The sequence below is a fragment of the Elgaria multicarinata genome, chromosome 12 (genome assembly GCF_023053635.1).
Source record: "Elgaria multicarinata webbii isolate HBS135686 ecotype San Diego chromosome 12, rElgMul1.1.pri, whole genome shotgun sequence".
Lineage (NCBI taxonomy): Eukaryota > Metazoa > Chordata > Lepidosauria > Squamata > Anguidae > Elgaria > Elgaria multicarinata.
Window position 1 is genome coordinate 28581426 of NC_086182.1, and position 16528 is coordinate 28597953.

At 45.5% G+C, this 16528-nt stretch overlaps 1 protein-coding gene across 1 annotated transcript in view; it reads right to left on the reverse strand.

Annotated features, from left to right (window-relative positions):
- Nucleotides 1-16528, reverse strand: part of IGSF9B (immunoglobulin superfamily member 9B) — a 125593-nt gene that overhangs the window by 37465 nt on the left and 71600 nt on the right. The window contains exons 8-11 of the mRNA XM_063139123.1: nucleotides 14617-14759; nucleotides 6822-6962; nucleotides 5647-5763; nucleotides 1804-1954 (exon numbers count right to left, since the gene is read on the reverse strand). Of these exons, the coding sequence (XP_062995193.1) occupies nucleotides 1804-1954; nucleotides 5647-5763; nucleotides 6822-6962; nucleotides 14617-14759 (552 nt within the window). The remainder of the gene's footprint in view (nucleotides 1-1803; nucleotides 1955-5646; nucleotides 5764-6821; nucleotides 6963-14616; nucleotides 14760-16528) is intronic.

The window sequence follows — 16528 nt, forward strand, 5'->3', positions numbered from 1 at the left end:
GAAGGAGATACATGCTCAGCCCTGCAAGAAAAGACACTTTTATTTTCAATCCATCTAGAGATGTGCCCTCCCCCCCCCACAAAAAAAACCCCTCCAACCAAACAAAAAAAGGACAGATTTTAGCAGCAGCTTCACTGGAGCATGAAATTGAAGGAAAATGTTGCTCTTCTTTTCCTTGGGAACCAGCCCCGATTTGTGCCTTTCCGACAAGGCATTTGCCACAGACGTCATCCGAGAAATATGAGCATCCCTCGGCACAGAGGAACACATCGCTCCCCTCCAATTATCTCTTAGCCACTCTACTAGCTCAAGGAGCTGACTCCTAGCGCAGTTGGAAGGGCCAGCCACCGAAATGTAAGGAATCCTCAAAACAGGCAGGGTGACATGGAGCGAATAGTGCCTGCGTCACTGAGTTATCCATCCAGGGTCATGGACTGGGGTGTGTGGGTGGGTGTGTGTGTGTGTGTTTGTGCATGCGTGTGTGTGTGTGTGTGAGAGAGAGAGAGAGAGAGAGAGAGAGAGAGAGAGAGAGAGAGAGAGAGAGAGAGCAAAGTAGCAACACAGCATCTTCTGGTCTTCTTTCTCTATGCTCAGTTCCAAGAAAGTCTCCGTGATCCCTTCCTGCTTTCATTGTGATTTGTTTTTTTCAAGGAGCCATTACGAATCAGCTAGGAATTTGATTGTGCCATCAGGATTCACTTATTTTGTCTGTTTTCAGGACAATATTGATATTTGGGGATTTCACCTGTCCCCCAGCATGAGCCCAGAAATAGAGATCTCCCCCCCACTCACTCCTCCAGAGACCAAACTCAATAGTCATGGTGTTCAGTACCGTTACTATTCCCACAAGCACTGCCACTTACCGAAATATCCTTCATCGCTAATATTAATTCTCTTCCTAACCTATTCTTCTCCTATTTCCTGCACACCATCAGTTGCATTCTAATAAACCTTCATCAGCCACTCCACAGCAACTTCTCCTGCTAAATCGTCTCCTTGGTGCCTAGATTCTATTTTCATATTCTCTAATGTCACTGTCAAGCTCCACATTCAATGGATGCCATTGGACATTTCTCTTCCTGTCTTTCTCAACTGGAAGTCAGGAGGAATGTGCATTCCTTTTTCCAAATTGTAATAGTTCTGTATTTAAAATTGCACTTCATTTCTCATTTGAAACCAGTGCACTAGTAATTGGAGAAAGGGCAACGGACCACTAAAGAAACCTACAATGTCCACTCCTTGATTCCCGCACAAATGAGACCTCCGCAAAGCCTTCTAAATACTATAGCTTAGGGGTCCATTGCTAAAGGTCGTTTGAACAGTGTAATTTGAGCACTGCTTAAAAGTGAAAAACATGCTATTGCATATTGTAAGCTGTGACTGTTTCTCACTTGTCATTCTTAATCTACTGTTGCACAACCGGTTGTTCACAGCTCCATGAGAACTATTTGTGAACGGTTGCTCATGCAAGGTACTCAATATGCAAAAGCAAACAGAGACTGTTCACTTCAGGAGCAGAACATAAGAACATTAGAAGAGCCATGGTGGATCAGACCAAGGGTCCATCCAGTCCAGCATTCCGTTCACACAGTGGCCAACCAGTTGTCGACAAGACAGGAGTGCAACAGCACTCTCCCACCCATGTTCCCCAGCAACTGGTCTACATAGGAATACTGCCTCTGATACTGAAGGTAGCATAGATGCATCAAAACTAGTAGCCATTGATAGCCAGATCAGAAAAAAAATGTTGGGCGCCCCAACGTCCAATGCCTCGGTCATGCCAGCAAAACGTCCCATACCTACCGATGACTGTCAGATGAGTGCTAGCAGTGATGCTTGTGACGATGTTGGTGGCGACGCATTCCCACTCTCCATGGTCATCCTTACTGAGAGATCGGAATTGGAGGCTGCCACTTGGGAGGGTGTTGTGCTTGCTTCTACTGGGCTTCCCTACCTTGGTCAAAAAACAGAGAAAGCACAGGGGATGGAAGAGGAGAGAAAAACACAACTCAGAGGCTTGTTACAAGGACACAGGAGTGAGGCAACGTTACGATAACCCCAGCTGTCTTACACTGGAGGTGTCCCGGGCCCTTCCTGGGGAGGGGGGACACACAATCCAAGGCATTTAACCAAAGGGCAAAGCGAAATCGTTGGCCAAAGAGGCAGAATAAGGTCAGTTTCCAGAAGGCAGTCTGGACAGGTAAAGCAAGGGGGAGGGGGGAGAACAAAGTGAGTTTGGAGAGACCAGAGCACCATCAAAAAACAAAGCAAAAACCAGGCTGTGGCAGAGCAAGGAATGGACACATAGCTGCTATTGTTGCATAGATAATCGGGACTTTTGGCAAGCAGGGGCACCACTGGTTGTCACAAGGAGGGGAGGAACAAGATGGGGAGCCCATTACTCTAGTAGGCCCAAAGAAGGTGGGCAGCATGTGTGTGGTCTTGCATGGTCCAGTACTATTATTATTTTATTTGGAATGCCTGTAGTCCACCAATGTAAGTTGACTACAAACCTAAGTTGACTACAAACTCAAGTTCTCTTAACACTTGAGTCATCATTATTCAATGTTTAGTGATTTTAAGTATGCACTCTTGCTGGAGGACACAGGTAGCACATTGTTGCTTAGTCCAAGGTACACCAGGTCTAACATTCTTTGCAAGAATCCCAGTAAGGAGCAAGGATCCCAGCAATTTGTCGGTGGTCCCATCAGTGGACTGTGATCTACCTTCCAGCAGACTATGGCTTTCCAATGAGACAAAAACACACTTCAAATACTTAAAAGGTTGTCACACAGAGGAGGGCCAGGATCTCTTCTCGATCCTCCCAGAGTGCAGGACACGGAATAACGGGCTCAAGTTAAAGGAAGCCAGATTCCGGCTGGACATCAGGAAAAACTTCCTGACTGTTAGAGCAGTACGACAATGGAATCCATTACCTAGGGAGGTTGTGGGCTCTCCCACACTAGAGGCCTTCAAGAGGCAGCTGGACAAGCCTCTGTCAGGGATGCTTTAGGGTGGATTCCTGCATTGAGCAGGGGGTTGGACTCGATGGCCTTGTAGGCCCCTTCCAACTCTGCTATTCTATGATTCTATGATTCTATGAGATGCAATGGTCTACGCAAATGGCCCAGAAGGCCTGAGGTTAAAGAGTTCTGTTTCCTTAAACTTGCATTTTTATGTGTTTTATATTCACTGTTGTTCCCCGCCTCGATCCAGAGGGAGAGGCGGGTAAGAAATATATTATTATTATTACTATTATTATTATTATTATTAATAATCAGGGAATGACAGCTTCTGCAGACAACTGCACGAATGTTATAAAGCCCTGAGGAAGAACGCAACCGCGTTTGAAACGCATAGGCACCTGGCCCTTTAATAAAACTTTTACTAATATTATTGTTGAAGATTACTTGGTTCCACCCTTGCCTTTGACTATTTTTTACTCCCAGATTTAAGAACAGCCTTAGAGCAGTAGGTCTGTTGAGTATTCAGGTAACGCTTTGGTGGGGGGCAGCGTTGTCGATTCAACCTCAGAGAAGAGGAAATGCATAAAATCTTTTACTGGATATCAAACTGCTTTTGTTGTGTAAGATCTCCTCACCAGGAAGCAATAAGGTTAAGAGTTCTATGCGAATTGAATGCCTGCATACTTCTAAATCCATGGAAGGTGACTCAATGAAAGGTGTAAAATTCACACAATTCATGTTTTGGTGAGTAAGCTATGGTGAGGGCACACACTTGAGCAAAAATGAGTGCTTATATGGAAGCATAATGCACGTATGCATATAAGTAGCATAATTCCTGGGAGCCAGAGTGTATGGATAATTCATTCTGGGACATGAGCCACTCAATGTGCACATTATTACAGGCTTTTCTGCACTAGAAATTTAGACCACTTCTAGAGACCTGTTTGATTTCTTTTATCTCCCAACCAAAGGAACACTGGGAGTTGGAGTTCTACAATGGGACGAATGGTCCCTAACGAGGAATTTTCCTCAACCTCAAAAAACTACAGTTACCAATGTTCTTTGGGGTGGTACGGGGAAGAGGTCAGGATAGCTGATTGGGTTTCCAGTGAGTTAAACTCTTACTTGGTTTATCGCTTTAGGCCAGTAGAGGGAGCAACAATTCCATGGATTTTGCCTGCCTTTACGGTGATAATATTTGCAGGATGAGGCAATCAAATTACTTTTTCTGGGGTTTCAGGCCATTCCCACTAGAAGACAGCCATACGTCATTGTCTAGGGCTACACTATTGCCTGGGGCAGCATTTTTACTGCAGCATCAAATGGAAGTGTTTTCCTTTCCCACCTCTGACTGTGTGTGTTGCTTCTTCTGCTCAGCAAGAAAAGAAAGAAAGGGTCAAAACTGTGGAGAGGTGCAATGGGGCCATGCAGCTATCGAGGGAGGCCAGAAGATATCAACTGGTGAGGACTCCAGTGGGGCCAGGGTTGGACATGGAGTATATTTGGGTAAGCAGAAGTAGATGGGGCCACTGGAGAGGGAGGCCACTGAGAGGCACAAAGGGAAGAATGCAAACGAAGAAGAAGAAGAAGAAGAAGAAGAAGAAGAAGAAGAAGAAGAAGAAGAAGAAGAAGACAGGCATAGCCCTTGAGACTCAGGTTCAAATCTTTACAGGCCTTCCATTTTCTCTCCTGGTTTAATCTCTCTCATTGAATAGTTGGGGATGAAATGGGAGAAATGGATGTCAGGGAGAGCATCTATCGATCGTTTCATCAATCAACAGACAGATATTGATCGATCGATCTAGATATATAGTAAAACAAATGGGTAACCCAAAGGCCTCAAGATTCACAGCCTGCTGCAGATGGGGAATAGGGAGTGTGCTGGACTAGGGGAAACTCAAGTTCAAATCCCCACTCAGCCATGAAGCTCACTGGGTAGCCCTGCCTCCCCCTCTCTCTGCCTAAAGGTACACAGCTGGTGTGTGATCAAATGGTGAATGGCAGCAGCAGCAGTTCAGTGTGGACAGAGCTAAGCATTAGGATAAACTAGGTGGCAACCATGCCTACTTCAACTCATCCTGTCTCCCAGAATCATCACTCAATGTGTTCCTCCACACCTGCAGGAAGCAGTCAATGATGTGCAACGGGGCTGGGGGCGTTGACCCACACGTGCAACCCCTACTGCAGCTTGACTCAGTGCAGCCCTGCTCCTTTTAACGCTGACTTTCACCAACGCATTGACCACGGCCTCCTGACTGTGCTGCGGCAGTTCATGCTTTGGGCGCAAGGCAGCGCACGGCAAAATCTCAGCGCAGCAGCAGGACCCAGAAGCTAGCCTGCCCTCCCACTGCGCAGGGCAACGGTAGCATTGGGCAGGGGGAAGCTTGGGTCGGAAGGGCACCTGTAGTCGTTACTGGCAGAGAGGAGCAAGAAAAAGGGTGGGAACAGAGAGACTTCTTTTGCAGACGCTGCTGCCGCTAAGGTTTCTGCAGTGTCTGGTGCTTCCTTGCGAGGAGCTGGGTTTCCCCCACCCACCTGCGGGACGGGGCGGCAGTGGTACAGCCCAAAGCGAAGCAGCTGAACCTGCAGTTTGCTCTTACCGGGACAGAGTGTGGCTTCTCTGTCTGCAATATTCATCAAAAGCCAAAGGCACTGCAGATTTTTCTGGCAGGCCGGGTACCTTTCTCCAGGCGATGACAGGAAAGGGGTCTCCTGCAGCAGCACAGGGTATCAACAGCTCCCTCCCTGCCTCTTGTCTGTACTCCCAGCCTGGTAGCACCGTGAAATAGGGCGGGTCCTGCAGCCAGGATGAAGTGGGGAGAGAGGCGGGAAAAGGGGAAAGAGATAAATGAAATCGAACCACTCTCATTGAAATAAATTAAATTAAAAAAAAAAACAGAGCTGCCAACCAATTACAGGACTTTAAGCCAATTAATGAATAGCCCAAAAGCCAGATGGTTAACAGATTACGTTGACATACACACAAGCACTGACCCATGTAAATTCATGGATGCGATAGCTTCTTTGTGTTCGTTCTCCTTTAACTCTCACACACTTCCCAACTCATGGAAGTTGTTAGTAAGAACACTCTATTCTCTCATGTGGTTCACAGACCTCTCATACATACAGAAGAGCCTCGTGTGGCGCAGAGCGGTAAAGCAGCAGTTTCTGCTGCCGAAACTCTCCCCACGGCCTGAGTTCGATCCCAGTGGAAGCTGGTTTCAGGCAGCCGGTTCAGGTTGACTCAGCCTTCCATCCTCCCGAGGTTGGTAAAATGAGTACCCAGTTAGCTGGGGGAACGGTAATAACGGCCGGGGAAGGCAACGGCAAACCACCCCGCTATAAGGCCTGCCAAGAAAACGTCAGCGAAAGCTGGCGTCCCTCCAAGAGTCAGTAATGACTCAGTGCTTGCACGAGAGGTTCCTTTCCTCCATACATACAGAACCCTCCTCCCACCCACCCATCCCCCCCCACACAAACACAGACAGAGTTAACAACTTCCTTCCCTGCTGAATGCCTCCCCATCAGACAGAACACTGCACTACTGTAAGCTTGTGTGCTTGCTTTTTATACTTCTAAGTTGGAATGTTTATAAGCATTCCTTATCGTGTCAGCAGCAAAGGTATTTCAACCAACTCAATTCTCACAGCCAATAGCTGTGGAGGTTTTGGTGTGTGTTTTTTTAAAAAAATGCAGCCTATGTTTTCCTTAGTTTAGTTGAGCTGAGCTGATTTTGGCCTCAGGAAGGCCTTGCAGTGTGCTAGCCTTACTATCACAACTGGCATTTGGTTAGTATGTAATAAATATAGTTCACAAGCTATAGTCAGAACAGGAATGTATCAAGAAGTGAGATACCTTCAGTACCAGTCGGGCAGGGGAAGACTGGCCCATTGTACCCAGGGCATTATAAGGCATGCAGGTGTATGTGCCAAGAGCATCTTCCGTTGCCTCTTCTATTCGAATTGCGCCATCTTCCATCAGGGTCCAGCCAGAATACTGCACAGGCGAGAGAGGAGACTAGATATGTTGTCGTTTTGAGTTCCACAGGATCAATATATGGTGTATTGCTATCCTCACCCCACCCCCCGGATTAATTAACTGTTTTAAGGTACATCTATTTAAGTGTGGACGCTGTCTGGATTAGAATGTGTTAGGCCTTCCCCTTCAGCTGGCTTTTAAAATATGTGTTGTTGTTGATGATGATGATGATGATGATGTTTGTAATAGGGGTGTGCACGGACCCCCCGATCCGCCCCACGGGCCGATCCGAAAATTTCAGATCGGCCCGCTCCGCTCCGCCCATAGTCCGCTCCTCTTCACTGCGTAGCTCCGGCTCCGAATCGGAGCTCTGCAATGGAGGGGAGTGGCGCCAGGGAGAGGAGGGAGGGGGGTTACCGGGCCCTGCTGCTGTCACCGCCCGTGCGGCGACGGCGGCAGAGCCCGGTAAGGGACCAAGGGGGAGGGGGGCCTTACCTGCATCCGTCCGCGGTCCCTCAGCTTCTTCAATTGAGCCCGTGGCTCAACCAGGAAGTCTAGGCCTTGCGGCCTAGACTTCCTGGTTGAGCCGCAGGCTCAACTGAAGAAGCCGAGGGACCACGGATGGACGCAGGTAAGGAAGAGGAGGGAGGGGGGTTTACCGGGCCCTGCCGCTGTGGCCGCCCATGCGGCGGCGGCGGCAGAGCCCAGTAAGGAACCAAGGGGGAGGGGGGCCATACCTGTGTCCGTCCGCGGTCCCTCGGCTTCTTCAATTGAGCCCGTGGCTCAACCAGGAAGTCTGGGCCGCAAGAAAATTTCAGATTGGCCCGCTCCGCTCCGCCCATAGTCCGCTCCTCTTCGCCGAGGAGCTCCGGCTCCGAATCGGAGCTCCGCAGTGGAGGGGAGTGGCGCCAGGGAGAGGAGGAAGGGGGGTTTACTGGGCCCTGCCACTGTTGCCGCATGGGCGACAGCGACAGCAGCAGGGCCCAGTAAACCCCACTTACCTTTCTTGCGGAGCTCCAGATCAAGGCGAAGGATCCGCCTTCACCTCGATCCTCTTCGCAATGCTCCACCGGCCCCCCAATCCTCTTCGCCTCCGCCTTAAGGGTAGGCGAAGCCCCCCCCCGCTCCGCTCCTGCTTCTCCGGTTCAAGGAGAAGCGGAGCACATCCCTAGTTTGTAATGCTTTTCATTTGTTAGTAGGTGCCTCTATAGTGCTGTTTTCACCATCTAGTGACTGAGGGCAGAACTACACATCATGTGTAGTTCCGAGGATTTTTCTTTCAGACTTTTTCCTTTAATACAATGCAGTTGTTGAGGCTACAATTTGAGGAGAAATATTGGAGTGGACAGATGGAGCTTTTCGACAATGTTTTCTGCTGAAAGTCTTCTTTCTCACATACCTACACATACGTGGCACTTACCCCTGCAAGGGATACAGGTCCCTAAGTGAATTTCAGCTGGGTACTTTTGCACTGTGAGACAACCCTGATTGGGCCAAAGGGAACTACAGACAAAACATCCGGACTATCAGGGAGGCCTCTTGGACGCAAGAGGCCAGAGCAGATAGTTACAAACTCCTATAAAAGTTTGTTTTAGTTTCGTTTATTACATTTAGTGTATCGCTTCACAAGCAATTTTCAAAGAAGTGATTTTTTTTTTAAAAAAAGAACAACCACTACCAAATACAATATACAATGACACAGTCATTAGAAACACACACATTTACAAAGGTATGCATGAAAAAGATCAAGCAGTTGCATAAAACCATCCCCCACCCACTGCAGGAATGATACATCAAAAATAGCCACCGAAGCTGGGCCATTAAACTATCCCAAGGTCTGGGAAAAGAGAACTGCCTTTGCTGGACACCTAAAAGATGATATCATTGGTAGCAAGCAAGAGCATTCCATAATTGGAATGAGAAAAGGGCTTTTCTCTCGTTGCCACTCTATAAGCATCTTTTGGAGGAGGCAAGGAGAGAAGCGAGTCAGATGTCGATCGCAGGGTCCAGGGAGGTTCATATGGGCAGCCCTTCCAGGACTGGGCTCCTGAGCTGTGTAAGGCTTTTTAGGTCAAAACCAGCACTTGAAGTTTAGACTCAGCAGTCCGTGCAGTGGAGGAATTCTGCGTCAGGGCAACATATCACCCAGCGGAAGCTGAGTCTGAAAGTTATTCCGAACTTGCTAGTACAGCACACTAAAAATAGAGATGGGGACAAATCTTCCCCAACCAGAACTAAGGACAGAAGCCTAGTGTTGTGTTTCTCAAAACCTCCTGCCTTCCTGGGAGACAATAACGAGGCCTGCTAAGTAATCCACAAAGCTTTATTCAAGCAATAAACATCTCTTCCCACCTGAAGAGAGTCTAATCTCTAGGAACTTTCCCTGGGCAAAACTATGCAAACTAAGTGAGACAATTGTCCTTCCAAAAAGGACAATTGTCCTTTTCCCAAGACACGTTAACTTCAGAGAGCCTAGTTCTGAGGCAGCTTCTGACAGGACGCCAGCCGGGCTGACTTTCTCTTGCCTTCCTTTAACTCCACCCATTTTAGTCTGCGGCATACTCTAGGATTGGCTAACCTCTCCGTGCTCTTCCCCTCGGAAGAATATTGGCTTCTCACTGACTGTATATTGTTTGGCCTTGAAGAGATAAGCTCTGGAGAGAGTTCACTCCCAGCTGGTGAAGAGCCCTTGAGAGCTTTCTCCCCCAATGATACAGGCTGGCCTGTTTCTGGCACTGACTCCTCTACTTCAGAGTCTGATTCTGACTGATCACCTGAAACACATTCTTCCAACCCAGGGGGAGCAGGGCTAAACATGACACCTAGGTACCAGTTGAGCTTAAAGATTCCAAAACTGGGAGTGGGTCACACAACTTTCTAGAAGATCCTGGTTCCAGTGCACTCTACAACTCCCTCTGCATATGCAGAGGCCTCCACTGTAGTGAGTGAGGTTGGTGCTGCAGGAGTCGGAACATGACAATTGTGGCCTAGGGATGCCCCACCACCACTGGATACACAAGGCCTATCCATGCACCCTGGAATCAAGTGTAGAATCCATTCAAGATTCCACAATGTTCTCCAGAGTTCTGGCAGAGTGGGATTGATCCATTCCATGGCTCTGCCATAACCAAAGAGTTCTACTCAGACCAATCAGGAATATTCCAATGGCTGCCCAAATCTACATTCCATCTTGTTCTCACAGCATGCAGTGGAGGAGAGACTGAATCATAGGCCCTACATGTGGCCTTAGGAAACTGGTCAGTCCTGTTCCCAACTTCTTTTCTTGCTGTTATTGCCAAGATGCAACAAATCGAGCACGATACACCTAGCGACTCCCGAGAAGAAACAAACAGAATGGCATTTGAGGAAGGGGGATTCATAAACCGTAATCCCCTGTCAACATTTTTGGCTTACATTTGCAATCTTTTCATTGCTGTCAGCTGAGAGACGGTCAGTTACTATAATTGGCCTACTTGGATGGCACAGATGTATCGCTTCGGGGAAACATGTTGACACAGAGCCCTGCTAATGAGATGTGGACAATTTCTCCTCTTGGCATCAGTTTGAATCTAGCTCAGGTCAGTAGTTCAATAGCCACAGCTATCTAATGGCTGTTTGTGGGCATCAGCAAACACACACACACACACAATAACCCAAGACCACAAAACGAGGCCCTTCTATTATTCCCATTATCATTACAGCCAGGATGCAAAATCATCTGCAGAAAACTGGAGCACCAGTTCTGGCATGCAGCACTTTACGCCAGAGTAGGCTGCACTGGACTCTCTCCACCACAGGCCAAGCGGCGGGTGGTAGTGTTTTTGGGCTAAATTTAAAGTGCTGGTTCGGACGTATAAAGCCTCAAACAGTTTGTGACAAGGTGATGCGAAGGACTGCCTACACCCCTGCTCATACACCCCTGCTCATCTTACCCTGCTCATAGGTAAGATTAATTCAGCTGGTGGACAGGAGAGGAAGTTCTCTTTCATTGGGTTTTGGAGCTCCCTCAAAAATGTGTTACGGCCTCAACTCTGAACATATTAAAACGTGTTTTAAGAACTGATTTTATTTGGGGATGCTTTTTCTTGAATTGGGACTCTTATCTCTGCAGTTGTTGTTTTTTTAAAAAATAAGGAATCAATTATAGGTTTAGCATTTTTATTTATTAGGTTTGCTATTTTATCTATCAGTGTTAACTGTCTCCTGTTTTTAAGTGATTTTTAGGCCGCCGTCTGGCTATTTATGATTTTGTTTAATTGTATTTTGTATGATTATTTTCATGAGCTGCCAGTGACATAAAAGGAGATGGTGGGACTTTCTCTCAGTCCTACCAACATCATAGGCACGCCTGATAGGTACATGGGAGAGGGCCTTCTCAGTGGTGGCTCCAAGGCTCTGGAGAATAGACTGGCTCCCTCTTTTTTACACTTTCAGAGGCAGGCAAAAACGTTTTTTGTTCTAGCAGGCTTTTGGAAATTCTCTGGACCTGTGTTAATGTATTGGATTTTTTTTTTAAAAAAAAATTAATGCTTTTTTTTAATGTTTTTAATTTTTACTATGGGTTTAATTCTATTTTAACTTTTGTAAATTTATATTTATATGTTTTAATTGTATTTGTTTTAATCTTGTAAACCACCTTGAATCCCAGTACTGGGGAAAAGGTGAGAAATTATTATTATTATTATTATTATTATTATTATTATTATTATTATTATTTATTACATTTATATCCCACCTTTTTTTCTCCAAGAAACCCAAGGCGGCGTACATAATCCTCCCACTCTGTTTCATCCTCACAACAACCCTGTGAGGTTGATTGGGCTGAGAGTCTGTGACTGACCCACAGGTACCAGTGAGTTTCCATGGCCAAGTGGTGACTAGAACCCGGACCTCCCGACTCCAGTCCAACACTCTAGCCACTACACTACATTGGTAGCAATCCAAGTGGGCTAGAAGCAGGTGGCAAATCAGGAGTGAAGTTCCACAACAGCAATCAAGGATAGGGACAGAAACTTAGGATATTGGTCAGACTAAGGAGCAAACACTGCTGGTCAGCTGATTGGCCCTTGGGGTCAGCTGATTGGCCTTTGTGCTCCAGAGTGGTACTGCAACCTTGATGGCGCCCTTAAAACAGAGTGGTCAGTCTTACAGGAGCTGTGGTTGAAGTCAAACACCTTCCTAGAACCTCCATTTACAGACATTGATCAGATTCTCCTGCATGGACCTGTCTACTTCTCCACCAAAAAAATTGTCTTGTAAGACACAGTCCTTAGCACAGATGAATGGAAACTGTAAGTTTTGTGTGTAAGTAAATCTAGAGTTCTCACTACAAACGTTTATTCTGCAGATGGCAGTCTTCTTATAGAAAAAAACGGGGTTGTCATCTTGCCAAATGTCAAACTCTTCAATGGGTGAGTTAGGCATCTGTTCTGGTGGGAATTTAACAGGTCTCAGCTTTGGCTGGACTGAGTCTCTGATTAGCAACATCACCACGGCTAAAGTCCAAAGCCCCATTAGCAGAAAACTCACATTTGAAACTGTCAGACTATAATCTTTAAGGTGTTAATATTTAAAGAAAACTCTAAATATTGAGTATTTTGTTTTAAATATTTAAAAGAATGAAGTCCTTGATAGGATTTTAAAACTGAGGTAACAGCAGTGTAGAGTCTTGTTAAAGAGGATCTTTGGAGCACCAAGTTCCCATTTATAGTAATATCTCCGGATGACACTTTATCGTTCCACCAGTGTTAGATTAATGATGCTTATCTCCTGCAGTGACAGGAGAAATGAACTCCCTACGAGACCCTTGATGGGAAGATTGCAGATGATGAGATTGAAGAATCCAAAATAGAGGGCACATTTCATTGTCGTCTTAAAGTCAAGAGTCTTCCTCATGGTGAGAAGGGGGTGATGGGGGACAGCAAAGGAGAAGAATGTGATTCTCTCTCCCACCTTTGACAGACCATTCTTTTCCTATGAAATTGGGGAATGGGGGGATGTTGGGGGACTTTCGTGTGGGGCTGAAAGTCATATGACTCTTCAGGTGGGTGGGTACAAAGAGGCCAAGACTGCCCCTAGGATCCTGTTTTGTTGTTGTTATTGTTGTTGTTGTTGTTGTTGTTGTTTAACGTTCTAAGCTGAGCTCAGCAATGCTGGGCAGGATCTACACTACTGCTTTAAAGCGCTTTATAACAGTTATAAAGCGCTTTAACTGCTTTAAAGCGCTATAAAACTGTTATAAAGCACTTTAAAGCAGTAGTGTAGATCCGGCCGTGGTGTCGTGTGTTTTGGAAACAAAGGCTGAATGCCCCTGGGAAATACTTTGTCAGAGTCTTCCCCAATCTGGTGCTCTCCAGATGTTTTGGACTTCAGCTCACATCATCCCCATTAGCCATACAGACTAGGGATGATGGGAATTATATTCCTAAACTTCTAGAAGGCACCAGGTTGGGAAGGCTTGAAAGAGTGTAATTCCCGTGTCATTCAGCCCTCATTTTCAAAACACACGACACTTGAAATGTGTGGGTTTTTTTTAAAAAAAATGGAAAAACCTTTGGTTACCTTGTCTCATTTTAAGCAATAAAGTAATCGCCCTCCCCATTTGCTCACCCCCACTCTCCCACTCACCAACCTAAAGGTTTCATGCCCTCCCCTCAATCTATTGGGAAGGTTTTCACCTTCTCCCACCCACCCCAAATGTGGGGGGGAGGGGAGAAAGCTGGGACAAAGGTTTCTGCCTGCACCCACCTTGGCCTGTGATAAGCATGGCCTGGCTTAAATTGAAAGAGACCCAATGGGGGATGGGGGGAAATGTGATACTAACAGGGCTCTCACCTCATCAAAGACACCTTACAGTGCAAACCTATACATCCTTAATCAGAAGTAAATCTCACTGTGTCCAGCAGAACTTACTCCCAAGGCAAGTTAGTAGAGAACTGCAGTCTGAATCCATTAGTTGTATGAATTACGGTTGATTAATTAACATTTGGATACAAGGACAAATTAGTTCTAAAGAAAAGAAAAAAGTGCGTATCATTTTAAGGGAAGGGTTTACAATGCAAGAATATGCCATGGAAAGCATAACCTAAGAAGTCTCCCTTCTCATTCACAGAGGTATTTAAAAAAGGGTTTTGTTTGTTTATTTATTTATTTATTACATTTTTATACCGCCCAATAGCCGAAGCTCTCTTAAACAGCACCATGTACATTGATGGTGCTATATAAATAAATAAATAAATAATAATAATAATAATTTAAGTCTGGTGACCAATTAATTGGGGCCATCTTTTTAGATGATCAATATGTTTTTACTGATGGATCTTAACTGACTGATGGACTGACAGTGCAAAACTATGCATTTCTATTTAGACGTAAGTCCCACTGAGTTCAAGGAGGATTCCTCTGAAGTGTAGATTGCCATCTAAATGTTACAGCCCTAGTCTCTCAATCATTGTAATCAATCCAGTGTGGTTTAGTAGTCATCCTAGGAGACATTGGGCCAATCATTTTCTCTCAGTCTAAACTACCTCACAGGGTTGTTGTGAGGAAAAAAATGGGCAGGGGAATCTTGTACCCAGAATTCCTTGAAGAAAGGGCAGGATAAACATGCAAAGCACACATTTGCAATCCTTAAAAGAAAACAGACAAAAAATCCTCCAGCAATTGATGTTACCTTCTCAATGTGCAGGGGGCGTCCATCTTTGTTCCACTTGACCAGGGTAACTGGCGGTTCTGCCTCAACTGGACAGCGGATGTATCCGTGTATCCCCACAGGAACGTATATTATGGGCGGCATGTTCACCACCCGGGCAGGATCTGGGGTGGAAACAGTCAGAAGTCATCAAGAGTTTTGTTTCAATCTGTTTCTTTTAGCTTCCAGATGAGTGCAAGCAAGGTCGGTAACATTTTTATAATGGAGTTCAAAGCTCACATGCTAATTCACTAACGCTCATAAAACTACGGCCTCCAAAGACCATTATTGCTGTGCTCATTATCTCCACCAGATCCATTAGAACAACGCTAAGCATTTACATAGAGCTTTAGTCATTGGAATAATTTTATCTCGATCTATCTACGCTAAACTCTAGGAACATGACATATATTTGGGTTAGGGGAGAGCAGGTAAATACATGCACAACACACACACACTTCATCATTTCCTTCCATGATCCACATTAAAATACTTCACTTTGCTTTAAAAAATGAAAAAATTAAAAGTTCCCATTCAGCATGTAGCAGTTGTAACCTGCACCTTTTCTAAAAACCTTCTGTGTAAACGGGAGCAGTCAAAGCATATTTGGAGTGAATGTTGGGGTGAGGGATAAATGGATTATCCTCCTTGTTACATTCCACAAGAACCTGTCTAGAGTGAATTTTGAGATGAATCTGAAGGTTGAATTTGCACCTAAATGGTTGTATGTTTGTAGAGTAGATATGCAGAGAGAGGAATTATGTTTAATAGGGAATGATTTCTCAACTTGTCTACCTGAGAGGAAAGAGGATTCTGGCATCTTAGGAAGGAAATGTAACATATATATGAATCTATATGAAAACTACCACAATAGGAGGACTCTCAACTGAGAGTTACAAGATGGGGGATACTTGGCTCAGCAATACTACAAACGAGAAGGATCTTGGAATTGTTATAGATAACAAGCTGAATATGAGCCAACAGTGTGATGTGGTTGCAAGAAAGGCAAATACTATTTTGGGCTGCATTAATAGAAGTATAGCTTCCAAATCGTGTGAGGTACTGGTTGCCCTCTATTCAGCCTGGTTAGGCCTCATCTAGAGTATTGTGTCCAGTTCTGGGCTCCACAATTCAAGAAGGATGCAGACATGCTGGAGCATGTTCAGAGGAGGGCAACCAGGATGATCAGGAGTCTGGAAACAAAGCCCTATGAAGAGAGACTGAAAGAACTGGGCATGTTTAGCCTGGAGAAGAGAAGATTGAGGGGAGACAGGATAGCACTCCTCAAATACTTAAGAGGTTGTTACACAGAGGAGGGCCAGAATCATTTCTCGATCATCCCAAAGTGCAGGACATGGAATAATGGGCTGAAGTTATGGGAAGCCAGATTCCAGCTGGACATCAGGAAAACCTTCCTGACTGTTAGAGCAGTACGACAATGGAACCAGTTACCTAGGGAGGTTGTGGGCTCTCCCACACTAGAGGCCTTCAAGAGGCAGCTGGACAACCATCTGTCAGGGATGCTTTAGGGTGGATTCCTGCATTGAGCAGGGGGTTGGACTCAATGGCCTTATAGGCCCCTTCCAACTCTACTATTCTATGATTCTATGAATGCAAATGAGGGAGGAAACCATTTTCAATCTCATTATTTAAAACCCATTTACTTTTTAGCTGAAGCTGTTGTTGCTAACCCAAAGGTCTAACTATTGCTCAGAATAAAGGAATTGCCTGCAGTAGAATATGCAGTGAGTCAATGGGAAAAGAAATAAACAAAGCTAATTAAAAAAATAAGTCAGTGTGGAAACCAACCTAAAGCAATATGCTATGAGCTTAAGCACACTTCACAATAGGTAAAACCCATAGTTACTGTATTTGCTGCTGTCATTGTTGTTGC